Here is a 15,689-nt window from a genome sequence, read left to right as displayed (position 1 = left end):
TTTCATTTTTGGTCGCACTCAGTATTGCACAGGGGTTACTCCTGGCTCATGCACTCAGAAATTACTCCTGGTGGTGCTCAGGGGACCATATGGAAAACCAGGGATGAACCCTGGTTGGCCGCATGCAAGGCAAACGCCCTACTTGCTGTCCTATCACTCCAGCTCCTTATCATATTATTGACTGAACAAACATGTCTGATGGTCTGTCATAAATTTTCAAAAACATGTTGAATATTGCACTTTTCTGGTTTTATTCTACAAAAGAATACTTAGCTTAATAGTTTGGAAAGTGGGAGCTTACTTTTTTTTATTAAACAGACATTAAGTAGAAGCCTTAGCAAACTGGGTAAACTCTAACCTTTTTTTACTGAAGTGCCAATAATTACTGATAGCATACTCCATAACTGGACTCCAGGTTTTGTTTTGTCTGTTTTTTTGTAGTTTGTTACTTTTGTAAAAATAAACACAGAATTCCATGAAAATATAATGGTAAATTGACTTTGGGGAAAAATCTTATAATCTACCTATTTTTAAAGTGTGGATTCTGAATTCTCCTTCTGTTTGCACTTCATGCTAGCAGTGTTTCCTCTGTATGATTTTGCTGAAATAATTTCCCACTTCCTTAAATCAGCATAGTCATGACTACTTTAAGAAAAAGTAAGTGAAAAATTGAACTCCTGGAACACTCTTTTTCCATTTTTTCATTTCTACTTTTCTTTTTCTGTTTTTATTTAGAAAATGTCATATATTCTTGCCTGGCAAGCTCCCCGTGACGTATTCGAAATGCCAGACACAGTAACAACAAAGTCTCCAATGGAGACGTTACTGGGCCCGCTCGAGCAAATCGATGAACAACGGGAGGGCCTTTACCTTACCTTTACCATTCTTGATACAAACATAATAAGATACTACAAAATCATATTAAATAAGAACTAGATCTTTTCCTCTTTATTTCTCTCACTCTCAGCCTACTCCCAAAGGTAGATATCATTAATGGTTTCCTATATATTACCCTAGGATTATTCTACAAATATGAAAATATGTATAAATACATAAATAAGCACATATTTGCTTGTGTATATATAGTGTATATATTTTGTATACATAAATTTATAATATGTGTACTTTTTCTATTCATCATGTATTCAATAACATTTTTCTGACATCTTATTAGTAAAATTCTTGTTATGCCAGTTATTTTTGTCCCTGTAGTTTTTCCTTAAACAACCTTACAACTCTGAGTATGTGTTACTCATGGAGCCTCTACAGAATAAATTCCTAAAAATTCTGCCATTACCGTTAATCTCTGTGTGTAATATGCCTACAGATGGGTTGTCAGATCATCAGTTCACCCGTGGGGTGGGGTGGGGGGAACATCTACCAGCAAATTAACTAAGGTTTTAGCTTATAATATAGATATAAACTTAATATGGCCTGTGTATGTTTGATTGGCTCATTTTTATCATCATTTCCTGTACCAAGTTAAATCAGATCAAAATCTGCAATATTCATAGAATGGGATGTTGTGGCAGTCTGTTCATTTCATACTTAGCGACAAAGTTTTCTCATAAATCTGATGTCTATTTTTAAAACTAAAGCTCACTTGAGATACATTTTTATTTTATTTTTGGTTTGGGGGGTTACAACCGAGGGTGCTCATGGCTAACTCCTGGTTCTTTGCTCAGGGATCACTCCTTGCAGTGCTCGGGGGACCAAATGGGATGCTGGGGATTAAACTCAGGTCAGCCACTTTCCAGGCAAGCGTCCTACTTGCTGTGCAATTGGCATGGCCCCTTAGTTTTATTTTAAGTTGTATAATAATATTAGAGAATAATTTCTCAATTATTCTTGGGCAGTCACAACTTGTCCCTTAATTTCTCCATCTAGGCAGGCTATGAAGAAGCAAGTGTACATATTATTTATTTCTCACAGAAAGGCTGGTTAGTGCCAGAGCGTAGCAACAGGAAGGGACATGCTAAAATTAGCTATGTTTTTCCTTCGTCATTGATTTAATTTTTAGGGACATCAAAGGTATTAAGGACAGAAGACTGGTAATTACCAAGATAAAATTGACATACTCAGGAAATACTGAACTCTCCAGTCTTCAAAAAGCCTTGTAATTTATTTCATGCAAAATAGTTAAGATACAAAGAGGATAACTGAAGCAAGGACATGTGGTAACATTTCTAACTCTTTTCTGAAATGAATGACTAAGAACATCTGGTAATAACGATTAATCTATGATCTCTGACTAAACTTGATGCTGCAAATCAGCCCAAGGTTTCTGGTGACATAATTAATAACCAAATATTAAATTACAGGCTAAATATCTAATCTTATCCCACATAGAAAAATTTATATGGTTCAAGCAACCTGTTTTTAAAATAAAATAATGAAAAGGCATTCCACCTTAGCATTTATGAATATATGAATACGTCATGTACTGTTATAATGTGTTTGTTGTTAAACAGCCTGTGAAAGTATACTACAACTTATGATAAATAAGAACAGCCTTTGATCTTCTTTGGGAACACTTGGAAAGTTTCAGTGTAGTCACTGAAATTTTACCATCACTACTGTAAAAATTATCATTCTGTATAGGAACATAAATGATGCTGACAGGCATAGCATTTTAATTTACTTATATATGTATTTGATTTAAATTACATTTGGGTAAGTTTAATGGTATTTCTTAATTCTAGGAAACATACTTCTACTCCCAATCATCTCTCTGTGTAAAATAAAGATCATACTAAAACTTAGGGGAGCAGTTGGGTGTTTAAAATGAAATTGAGTAATACATCTGTGTTCATGTCTCAGAAAACACAGATTATGTTTTCTCTTTTTATTTATCTTTTGGTTTGGGGTCGCACCCAGCAATGTCAGGGGGTACTCCTTGCTTTGCACTCAGAAATTACTCCTAGTGGTGCTTGGGGACAATATGGAATGCCAGGTTGGCCACATGCAAAGCAAACATCCTACCTACCCACTCACTGGACTGGCCCCACATTTTTCGCTCTGGCCCCACATTTTTCTTTTTTTAAAGCTACTAAAGTTTCCATTGGTCAGCTCTTCACTGGAAGAGTTTCCATTCCATATGTTTCAGCCAACTTATATTCTGATAAACCTTTATACATTCTCATTTAGCATTAGTAAAACATGAAGAGAAACAGAAAAAATGTGTATCTCCATGCTTTTAGCAAGAAACGCTTCTCCCTGACATAGAAAGTAAGTGGGAGAAATGAGGACAGAAAACTAAACTCCTACAAATGATAATGTTACCAGTATTTGTGTGACTTTCCATTGGAAGAAATCTTCATAATTCTTCAAAGGACACTTTGGTTTTCTGCTCCGTTCTTGATTCCATAACTTACACCTTCTAAACCAAAGAATTCGATTAGGGGATGTGAAATTAGGCTTTTCTTTCATTAGCTTCGGTTTCCTTATCTCCAAATAAAAGAATATGATCAGATCATCTGTTAAGTCTAATATAATATCACTGATAAAATGTACAGTTTATACAACAGCACTATCTGTATTTTCTTAAGGAATCTTACATTCTTCAAATATTCAGTCACAAACTGTAAATTGGGAAAATTTTTAATGATATACTATTTAGCCCCTCCTGATGGTAAAAAAAAAAAAATTGAAACCCGGAGAAAACAAATAATATAAACTGAAGACTTAAGCTTTATTAATTCAGAACAATGCCCCAAACCCAAATTGCTAATCATATTGTGTTTTAAAACTGCATACATTTTTCAAAAATCAGCAATTTAAATTTTTTATTAGTTACCTAAAAGTACATGCTCTGAAGTATATAGCTACCTTTGCAACTTCTCTTCGTTATTCTGTAAAGCGTGCATGCTTCTATCAAGAATTTTCACAAAAATATCATTATCATTTTCTTTGTTTATTAAAATGAGGATAAGGCATGTAGTTCAGCAGTATATAATTTTCTTTGAATGTAAGAGGCTCTTATCCCTGGTACAAATAAGTGCATTTTATGAGCTTTTAGAGAATGAAGAGATAGTGCAGGTGTTTAGTATTGTGTGCAACTGACCCTGCTTTGATTTCTAACATTGCATATGATCCCATGAGCACCACCAGGAGTGATCCCTGAGCACAGAACCCGGAGTAAGCCTTGAATAAACCTTGAGAACCACCAGGTCTAGCTTACCCGCATAACCCCAAATTAAAAATAAATAAAATGGGCTTTTACTTAAGTTTTTCTTGAGTACATTTACCCAAGTATCTTGAAGTGCTGGTAATTATGATCTGTATTTAAATTTAAAAATATCTTTTTTCACTAATAAGCAATGATAAAAATAAAAAGTCATAATTCAATGATACCAATGTTTTGAAATGACATTAAACATGTGACTGGTGGTGTCACTGATTTTTAAACATACTGAAAAACATTGTATTGTTCCCTCTCTCAGAGTGGCTAACTTGATGGTTTCTAATGCTAAAAATTTTTCTTTTGGAAAAAAAAATTTGTATTTAGAGTCTGACTCATTAGGAAATTGTATTCTGAATTATTATTACATATTTACATAGTTGATTCAACCTGGCACTAATTGTATTTTTACTAAAAGTATAAAATGTTTAAAGCTGTTTTTGAAATATAAAGAGAATTTAATATTGAAATTTTCAGTTTATATTTATCTTACACAAGTAAGTTGTGATTTCTGGCCATCCTCAGTCATCAGAAAGCCTGTTTTGGTGAGAGTGAATTAGCATCCTTTAGATTGTATTGAGTTTATGTGATTATTAGCTCTGTTATAATCTATATGCTCTGTGAGCTTAGTGCGAGTGCAATGCTAGAACTAAATAGATATGTGTGTGCATCAACATAATAAATTAAACATAATAAATTTATTATGCAAAAATTGTGATCTTTTAGTGTTTAGCTTTATATTATGAAGGACATCACTGTCACTGTCACTGTCCTTCCATTGTTCATCGATTTGCACGAGTGGGTCCAGTAACGTTTCCATTGTGACAATTGCTACTGTGTTTGGCATATCGAATATGTCACAGCCTTACTGTGCTGGCGAGATACTCTCGGTAACTTGCTGGGATCTCCGAGAGGGGCGGAGGAATCTTACTCCGGTCGGCAACTGCCCTACCTGCTGTGCTATCGCTCCAGCCCATGAAGGATATATCATGTTTAATAGGAAAGGAATGTAGAAAAATGTTCTGTGCCTCTTTTGTTGTTGTTTTTGTAGTTGTTGTTATGAAAACTCAGTAACTAGAGATTCTTAACCCCGTAGTTTAAGAATAGATGAGATAGATGAGAGAGGGGTCGGGATTCAATAAATACAAAGTTGAGTTTTAATTAAACATCAAAACCGTAAATTGAAAGTGAGTATATAGTATAATTTACAAGAGACTGTGATCAAAAATGGAAGATTTGTCTGTCTCTACAGATAATTTTTGTCTTCTCACTGTGCTTTCGGCTTCACCACAGTAAAGAAGGTCCTCTCACATTTTTTTTTCATTGACCATGTCAGGTAATCTCGTGTTTTGGTTTTGTTTGTTTGTTTGTTTGTTTGTTTTTACTGAACACCTGAGGTAATCTCATTTCAGGAAATTCAGTGAGAGGGGACTTTTCAGCCTGGTTTAGGTTTTTCTCCTCACATCAAGTCACTTGTTGTGAACAGAAGAAAAAGCATTCGTGAGCCATGCATGGGATATAGGGGTAGGGAAGGGGGAAGGATCAAGAGGTAGAGGAGAAAGACAAGATTCTGAGAGAGATACTTAGGTAAATATTCCAAAATTAAAATACTTAAAACTCAGATAAAGTTGGAGTTAATCTAAACAAAGTTTTAATTTGGGTTATATGAAGCTTTGTTTTAGAATAATAAAATGTTCTCTCATTATATTATTCCTGGTCTATTGGTAGAACAACAGTGTTGAAAAAGCCCACAGAAACAGCACTGTAGTACTGTCCTCCCATTGTTCATCGATTTGCTCAAGTGGGCACCGGTAACATTTCCATTGTGAGCTTGTTACTGTTTTTTGGCATATCAAATGCGCCACGGGGAGCTAGCTGAGCTCTGCCGTGTGGGCGGTATACTCTTGGTAGCTTGCTGGGCTCTCCGAGAGGGACAGAGGAATCGAACCCGGGTCAAATGCCCTACCCGCTGTGCTACAGAAACATATAATGGGAAAATCTGTTTCTAGAGTGTATACAGCAGTGCCAATTCTTCTTTTCAATTACATATGACTTATAAAATTGTGTATTTAAGATTTCTACAACACTGTCCCTGGAGTTCTTTGGCATAGAAGCACTGCATGTATAAATTTTATAGACAGTTGGCACAGTCTTTTCTAAACTTATGGATAAGGTAAGCAAGTTCCTGAAAGGTTCAGTGACTCTAACCAATGGAACTAATGTCCATCTGTGTAAAGGCAGATGTTTTGAGAATGTACTGATTTTTATCATAAGGAATCTATGAGAAGTCATTTATCAATCTGTACCTCTGGCCTGATTTTCCTATCTATTACTTTTCTTAGCTACTTTGTTATATGTATTCAGTTAGTCATCTCTTTAAAATAAATAATTAGAACTCTTATTTTGGAGATGGTCTTACTATCCTTTTTTTGTGGGAATTTTCACTTTCTAACAGTCATTATCAATCATTTCAGATATTTGATATAATCCCACTTAAGTGGGTTCATGTCCTTATATTAGTTTTAGAAAGGGAAGGAAAGTCTTAAGAGTTTTTAATGTTAGAACAAATTTACATAAGCAGCAGTTCAAAACATGCTTCATAATTACAAATATCAGCAGATATACATAAAGATATGAAGTGCTTACAAGAAATGAAAATCAGAGACAAACATCTCCAAGTAACCAAATATTTTTATCTTTTGCTTGTTGAACAAAGTCAATAATAATCCCTAAAGGCTAATTCGGTCCAGATAAAATCTTAGTTTGAAGCCTCAATATATAGTATCTGAAGGCCTTCCCATGAATATTAGGCATGCTTATTTTTCACTGAGTTTGTATTGTATCATTGCTTGCTTTTGGTCTTAAAGTATTTTTTTGTCTCTTTCACACTGTCTTAAGAGGATAAATTTAAGGGATATACTAGCATTATCTAATAGAGTTTATGCACTTAGCATTTTATATGTACATAAAATCTAATCTTACTGCTTATGAAAGGAAGTAGAAATTCTAGAATTTCTTCTTTATTTTTCCAGGGCTAACCTATTAGTATATATATATAGAGAGATATAGATATATAGATATATAGATATATAGACTCATCTGTAATTCAGTCTTTATAAAATTGTAAGGGGGTACTTCTCCAGTTAATACATATTATTGTGGGAAATACATATGGAATGACATTCAATGTTTTTTTTATCTAAACAGTCCTTAAAGATAAGTATACCTCATGGCAAAAGGACATTAGAATAAAAGGATATTTTTTCTAGATTTAGTTTAACTGCAAGCTAAATGTGGGCTTTGGGGTAACAGTTTTTATTTTGGGGCCATACCTGGTGTTCTCAGGGGTTACTTCTGGCTTGGTTCAAGATTCACCCCCAGAGGTGCTCAGGGATTTGAATCTGGGTCACAGTCACAACAGCTACATGCAAGTCGAGTGTCTTATTCCAATACTCTCTCTCCAATCCCAGTGGTAACATTTCTTCTTATTCTATCTTGAGAATGTGTCTCTCGAACTTCTCGTTATATACTTGTACCATTTACACATTTATCTTCATAAGAAAAATCAGATATGAGATATGATGCACACATAAAATATTTTCCTTAAGTATTTATTTCCAATTCGTTTAGAGACCCAGATTCTAGAAAGTAGATTCCCTTCCTATTTCTTTTACTCCTGTATATCCATTATCTATACTTGTCTCTGAAGTTTAGTAAACATACAGTAAATGTTTATGAAGTGAATAAACAAAACAGGGAGAGGAAAAAAATGAACTTTCTTCTTTTATATCTCTATTACCTGAAATAAAAGTAAATAAATAAGTAAATATTGTCCCAGTAAGGCTTTCACTTAATTTCCTTCATAAGATCATGATATAGGAGGGAAGTTTGAGTATCATTGTGTTTCTTCAAAAATCTTTTTACCAAATAAGCATAAGAGGGGTTGGAGCAATAGCACAGCGATAGGGCGTTTGCCTTGCAAGCGGCCGACCCGGGTTCAATTCCCAGCATCCCATATGGTCCCCTGAGCACCGCAGGGGTAATTCCTGAGTGCAGAGTCAGGAGTAACCCCTGTGCATTGCCGGGTGTCACCCAAAAAGCAAAATAAATAAATAAATAAAATAAGCATAAGAGATTTTGACTGAGGTTAAAGAGAAATTAATTAAGAATAAGTACAATAAATAAACTAAATATTTCCAGTTGTTTCCATAATTTTTAAAAACATATCTGAATTTCTTGAGTAGATGAGAGAATGAGAAAATAGGCAGACAAACTAAAACTTTCTGACTATGCTTTCTTAAGGAGAACTTAGCTCTGCTGATCAGTAAGCCTTTAATCAGAACTCAGGTGACTTTGTGTCCAGTGCCCTTCGAGACTGTTGATTTTATGCTCTGTTTCCTTTCTTAGTCTGTGAATTTCTGGTACGTATTGGTCATGAATGATGAACACACAGAGAGACGGTATCTGCTGTTTTTCCTCCTGAGCTGGGGCCTTCCAGCGTTGGTGGTGACTCTCCTCATCGTTATTTTGAAAGGAATCTATCATCAGGATATGTCGCAGATATATGGACTCATCCATGGGGACCTGTAAGTATACTGAAGGAAGAACATGTTGCTTTCTTAGCCTGTGTAGACCCAGGATGCTTTATAAATAATTGTGGAACTATTTGACTGAGGGATGATTAAAAACTTTCCCTTTCCTGAAAAACTGAGTCAATTACTGCTTCAGTACCTTTGATAGTCACCGTTTTTTCAGGTAAGTTTCTTTATAAAATATTTCACAATAATTTGTGCCTGAGCTAATTTTGTTATATTATATTAAGGCAGAAAAAGAGAGGTAGTAAAGAGGCATTATTAAATCTTTGATAATATAATTAATAAAAAATTTGGAGTCTAGGATTTTTTGAAGGTGTGAGTGGAGGCACCCGCCCTAAAAGCCTAAATATTTTATCAGAGCAAAATATTTTATCAAAACAAATGAAGCATGCCTACAAAAGTGTATGGAAAGAAGACAAAGTCAACTATATTCTCTATATGTTTTAATTCAGGTACACTAGTCATTTTGAAATATGACAGATCTATATATATATCTAAATAATTTAAATAAGATCTGATATCTTTAAGAATCACTGATCCCCTTTAGTTGATTATAGACAGAGGAAGGCAAAAACATTTGTAGTAATAGAACTTAGTCCGCTCTCTGGTGCAATAGGGAATAGAGAAAAAATTATTTCTATATATGAAAGAATAACCTCCTCGTAATCTTATGAGGCTAATATTACCTAATCATATCACGAGTATTGAAAAGATCATAGAACTTTCATATAGATATTGATTTTCATATATATGTGAATATATATACATACATACATACATGCATGTATTATTCTCACCACTTTTTGTCAGTTTCTCTGTCAATGAACATTCAGTTTGTTTCTTATCATGGCCATTATGAGTAATGCTGCAATGAATATGGGAGTGCATATTTCTCTTTGAGATTGTGATTTTATTTCCTTTGACTGTATATTCAGAAGTGGAATTACTGAATCACTATAGTAGTTCTTTTTGTAATTTTGTGAGGGACACACGGTTCTCCATTTTGACCACATTAGTTTGCTTTCCACTTTCCTGTCTGTGAGTTCTATTGTTTCCTTCTTTGTGCTAATTTTCTGTGTAATTTTATTTATTGTTTTTTAAGATTTAAAGTTAGGTTGTTTTATTTGAGGCCTTTTTCATAATTTATACCTTTAAGATTATAAAGCTCAGATCTGTTTTTTATTTTGGCAGTTTGTATTTTTTTTATTTCATGATATTTATTCAATTCCCTTAGTTCTTTATCCTACAAGTTTATTGTTTATTGTTTATTTTCTACATATTTGTGAATTTTCCAATTTTCCTCCTGTTGGAAAAGATACTTGAGGTGATTTTAATCTTAAATTGTCAAGTCTTGTTTTGGAATCCATCGTATGATCAAAGTTGGGGAATATTTTGCATGCACTTGAGAATATGTATTCTGCTGTTTTAAAGAATATTCTGTGTATGCCTGTTATCTCTGTTAAAGAATATTCTGTGTATGCCTGTTATAGACCATAGTTGAACACTAAAATTTTATCTCTATTTGTTCTCTCTGAAGAGACTCCTGAACTTACTTGGCCTATCAGATACTTTTCACTTAAAGGATGTCACTTAAAGACATCTGAGTCATTTTACCTTCTTTAAGAAAACAGAAAGTGCTCCCCAGTTTCACCCAAGGCTACTACTGCCGTCTATCCCCCAACCCTCCACACTCAGGTCAGTCTAGCACTTCCTGGGAGGGTGGAGGCAATATACTTCACTTACAGAAACACTGTACTTATATCCTGTATTGCCTCAGTTATTTTATATCTTATATGACCTGTTCATTTTTGAAAAGGTGCTAATGAATTCCCCTACTATTTCTATATTGCCAGTTTTTCCCTTTATATCAATTAATGTTTGCATATTATATCTAGGTGCTCTGTTGTAAGATATATCACAGATCACAGATCATCCTGTTATTCGTCGATTGCCTCGAGCAGGCCCCAGTAACGTCTCCTTCATCCTAGCCCTGAGATTATATTCAAGGCTCTTTAGGAGAATGAGACCCATCATTGTTACTGGTATTTGGCATATTTGGTGCTCCACGGGGAGTTTGCCAGACTCTGCCGTGTGAGCAGGCTACATTTGGTAGCCTGCCAGTTTGTCAGAGTAGGAATGAGATGTTATAATAAGATGTCGCGCGGCCGCGAATGTGGCCGCACGGTTCCGGGAGCTGGTTTTTAATAGTCTCTGAGTCTTGGCCGCTGATGGGATTACATGGTGCCAGGGGGCCAGTTTGTGGGTGTGACCCCCGCCTACTGGAATTTGGAGGATCTGGGTGGAGGATGCCCGACTCCAATCTGAGTAGGCTTGGAGATCTCGGCCCCGGAACCCACGTGGCTTTGTCCCTCTGCCGGTACCTTCAGGTGTGCGGAGAGTGGTCTCAGCGTGGTGGTGGCTGGTCCTGGAGGTCTTCGGCTGCCGGGGCCCTGGTCAGGGCTGGGAGGAAAGCTCAACCCACTCCCCTCCAAGGGGCCCCGGCGAGGAATAGCCAGGCACGGGGGCAGGAGACTGCACTGTTCTCCCTCCGGTTTTTATAGTCTCTGAGCTGGTTTTTATAGTCTCTGAGTCTTGATATATATGAACATATATATGTATACAGATGCATATATATTATTGTTTTATCCTCTTGATGAACTGATGCTCTGTCAAAATGGCATCCATTATCTCCTTATGATGGGATTACACGGCGCCAGGGGGCCAGGTGGTGGGTGTGACCCTCGCCTACTGGAATTTGGAGGATCTGGGTGGAAGATGCTCGACTCCAATTCGAGTAGGCTTGGAGGTCTCGGCCTCGGAACCCGCGTGGCTTTGTCCCTCTGCCAGTACCTTCATGTGTGCGGAGAGTGGTCTCAGCATGGTGGTGGCTGGTCCTGGAGGTCTTCGGCTGCCGGAGTCCTGGTCAGGGCGGGGAGGAAAGCTCAACCCGCTCCCCTCCAAGGGGCTCCGGGAAGGAACACCCAGGCACGGGGGCAGAGACTGCAAATGATGATCTCCTTATATTTTAATGTTACCTAGCTATTTCTGCTCACTTTTTGTTTTCATTTCATTGTGTATCTTTTTTCATACCTTGACTGGATCCAGTGTTGTCCTTGAAGCTGAAGTGGCTCCTGTCGATAGCATAAAATTCAGCCACTTTGTGTGTGTGTGTGTGTGGTTCTTTTATAATTAATTACTGATAGTTGTAAACTTATATCTATGTATAAGGTAAAAGTAATAACATCTTATTAATTTCTTTTCTATAGTTCCCATATTCCTGTGTTGCTCACTTGCACATACCCATCTCTTAAACTCAATGATATAATCTTTGGTCTGCTGGATTGTCTCCTAACTTGTGTTCCTATATCTAATTCCTTCCTTTTATAATCTGCCCATTAAATTCTGAAATGTGTAAGTGTATTATTAATCTTCTGTTTAAAATCCAATGGTTAATTTTAATTGCTTTCAAGGTTATGGAATGTTAGACCATAGTGGAACATTTAACTTTTAAGCCAGCTTCATTTTCAGTTGTACCCATGTCTCCACTTATCCTTGTAACTTTAATTTAAATATGAACTCTATAAGGTATCTATTTTAGAATAAAACACTATCTCTTATAGTATCTTTGGCAGATGGATTGCTTTTTGCAAATCCTATGATTTTTGCCTATATGTCAAATATTGAATTAAAGTCCAACTTTGAAAATAGCAGTTCATACTGGATATTAGTGAATATTTGTATGAGATAATATTTATTGAATTATGAAGAATATGGGGTTATATTTATATAATATGAGATATAGTTAATGCATTTATTAAGGATAAAGGATTAGATTTCCCATTACTGGTAATATCTAAACTGGAATGAAGGAAAGCTATATTAGCACATAGAAAATTTAGACAGAAAGGGATTTAGAGAATATATTTATGCTTTCCCTATGCAGTTGTGTACATACACATAATAAAATTTCACATAATAGTATGATTATTAAAATTTCTCTAACATAAATTACTAAATGTTTCAACATTTTAAATACCACGGACATTTTTCACCTTAAGTAAGAAATATTTTTTCTAACATAAAAATCAAATACTAGTTTAGCAAGACTATATATTTTTTACACCGAAATCTGAATCACACGTCATGATTTTGAGAAAGGTCCCAAGGAACCTATAAAACTGAAAATTTACCTTTGAATAATAACATAAAAAATCCAATATAAACATATTTTTACTTGTCACTAAGCCAAGTAATACTGCAAAGCTAAGAAATCATACCTTACTCAAAATTATTGAAAGATTTCTATACTCAAAAATTTTACACACATTTTCCTCACTTTTTTAAACCAGCACTAGAAATTGTTCCAGCTTTTCTAAAAAATCTTATCGTTGATCTTTGTTTAAATTAAAACCAGAGTAAATGAACTCTGTCCCTGATTGATTTGTTTGGTTACCAGAAGTAACTCTTGACTGTGCCCAGAGGCAGTCAGTAGTTACCTATTTTTCTTGGATTGGCTTCCTGGGTGACATAGAAATCGGAGCTTTACCATGTATAGTAAAGAAGGCAGAAAATGTGGGATGAGATCTAGAGCAAGAGTGAAATAAAGGAGGAAGTAATTTATGATAATAATTCATAAACAGTGAGTTTACCATTAATCTACAATTCCAATTATGTGGCTATTAGAATGCTTGAGAATGATTATCAGTTTCCTGCCATTAGAAGGGGAGGCCAATGTTATCTTAGTGTTCCTACCTTGCAACTACAAGACCCTGGTGCATTAATAAATGTCAATGCAGGCCAGAGAAATGGTATAGCAGGAGGGTGCTTGCCTTGCATGTGATAAGCCTACATTTGATCCCTGACATCACATAATAGCTCCCCAAGCCTCGCCAGGAGTGATCCCTGAACACTGTTAGGTACAGCCCCCAAACAAAAACCAAACAAAAAAAAGTCATTACAGTAAAAATGGCAAAATGACAATTTTCCCCTTCTAAAATGTTGCTTATTTTTTATTAATTCACATGAACCAATGAAATTTTCTTAAATACTTATAAGAAGCTCTAAGTATACATATATATGCTATGTATGAAGAATTAAGTTAAAATTTTCTATTTATGATATTAATTTGTCTGCTCAAGTAATAATTAAAATAGCAATGTATTGGGCTAGAAACAGACCGGCAGATCAATGGAACGGAGTTGAATATTCTGTCATAGACTCTCAAGTGTGTGATCACTTAATCTTTGACAAAAGAGCAAGAAATGTGAAGTGGAACAAGGAAAGCCTCTTCAACAAGTGGTGCTGGGAAAACCCGACAGCTACTTGCAAAAAAATGAATTCCTATCTAATGCCAGGCACAAAAGGCAGATCAAAGTGGATTTAAGACCTCAATATTAGACCTGAATCCATAAGTTACATGGAAGAAAATGTAGGCAGAACCCTCCATGACATTGAAGCTATAGGTGTCTTTAAGGATGAAACACCACTGACCAAGCAAGTGGAAACAAACAAACAAATAGTGGGGCTACACTAAAGTAAGAAGCTTCTGCACCTCAAAAGAAATGGTGACCAAAACGCATAGAGAGCCCACAGAATGGGAAAGAATATTTACCCAATACCCATCTGATAAGAGATTAAGATCCAGGATATACAAGTCACTAGTAGAATTGTACAAGAAAAAACCTTCTGACTCCATCAAAAAATGGGGAGAAAATGTGAACAGAAACTTCCACAAAAAGAAATATAAATGACCAAAAGGCACATGAGAAAATGCTCCACATCGCGAATCAACAGGAAGATGCAAATCAAAATAACAATGAGATATCATCTCACACTACAGAGAGTGACACATATTCAAAAGAACAAAAGCAACCAGTGCTGGCGTGGATGTGGCGGAAAAAGAATGCTCTTTCACTGTAGGTGGGAATGCCAACTGGTCCAATCATTTTGGAAAACAATATGGAAATTCCTTCAAAAACTAGAAATTGAGCTTCCCTATGACCCCACAATACCACTCCTGGGAATATATCTCGAGGGCGCAAAAAAGCACAGTAGAAATGACATCTGCACCTGTATGTTCATTGCAGCACTGTTCACAATCACCAGAATCTGGAAACAACCAAAGTGCCCGAGAACAGACGACTGGTTAAAGAGACTTCAGTACATCTACACAATTGAATGCTATGCGGCTGTTAGGAGAGATGAAGCAATGAAATTTGCTTATAAGTGGATGGTCATGAAGAGTATCATGCTAAATGAAATGAGTGAGAAAGAGAGGGACAGACATAGAATGACTGCACTGATTTGTGAAATATAAAATAACATAATATGAGACTGACACCAAGGACAGTAGATACAAGGGCCAGGAATATTTCCCCACAGTTGGAAGCCTGTCTCATGAGCTGGGGGAGAAGGCAGATGGAATAGAGAAGAGATCATGAAGACAAGGATGGTTGGAGGAATCGTTCGGGATGGGATATGTGTACTGAAAACAGATAAAGAACCAAACGTGATAGCCTCTCAGTATCTGTATTGCAAACCATAATGCCCAAAAGTAGAGAGAGAATATGGGGGAAATTGTCTGCCATGGAGGCAGGAGGAGGGCTGGAAAGGGGCAAGTTATACTGGTAAGTTGGTGGTAGAAGATGTGTACTGGTGGAGGGATGGGTGTAGGATCATTGTATGACTGAAACTCAAACATGAAAGCTCTGTAACTAATTCATTGTGATTCAATTTAAAAAATTGTCTGCTCAAAATGAAAAATGCAAAGCTCAATTTGAAAATTGTTACTTTTTAGTTTATAAATATTTCACTTTCTTAGCATTTCAGTATATGCTTTATTTAGATTTATTTTTCTTTTGGGGTCATACCCAGCAATACTCAGGGGTTACTCCTAGCTCTGCACTCATGAATTA

The 15,689-nt window shown here is 35.8% G+C and overlaps 1 protein-coding gene across 1 annotated transcript in view; it reads left to right on the top strand.

Moving 5' to 3' along the window:
- The window catches only part of ADGRV1 (adhesion G protein-coupled receptor V1), a 561,793-nt gene that overhangs the window by 354,488 nt on the left and 191,616 nt on the right, over positions 1-15,689 (top strand). The window contains exon 84 of the mRNA XM_056112517.1: positions 8,588-8,766. Coding sequence (XP_055968492.1) covers positions 8,588-8,766 — 179 coding nt within the window. The remainder of the gene's footprint in view (positions 1-8,587; positions 8,767-15,689) is intronic.

The sequence above is a fragment of the Sorex fumeus genome, unplaced genomic scaffold (assembly GCF_029834395.1).
Source record: "Sorex fumeus unplaced genomic scaffold, SorFum_2.1 ptg000018l, whole genome shotgun sequence".
NCBI classification, from domain to species: Eukaryota; Metazoa; Chordata; class Mammalia; order Eulipotyphla; family Soricidae; genus Sorex; species Sorex fumeus.
Note: the sequence above shows the minus strand (reverse complement) of the source record. Positions and strands in the feature narration are given on the sequence as shown.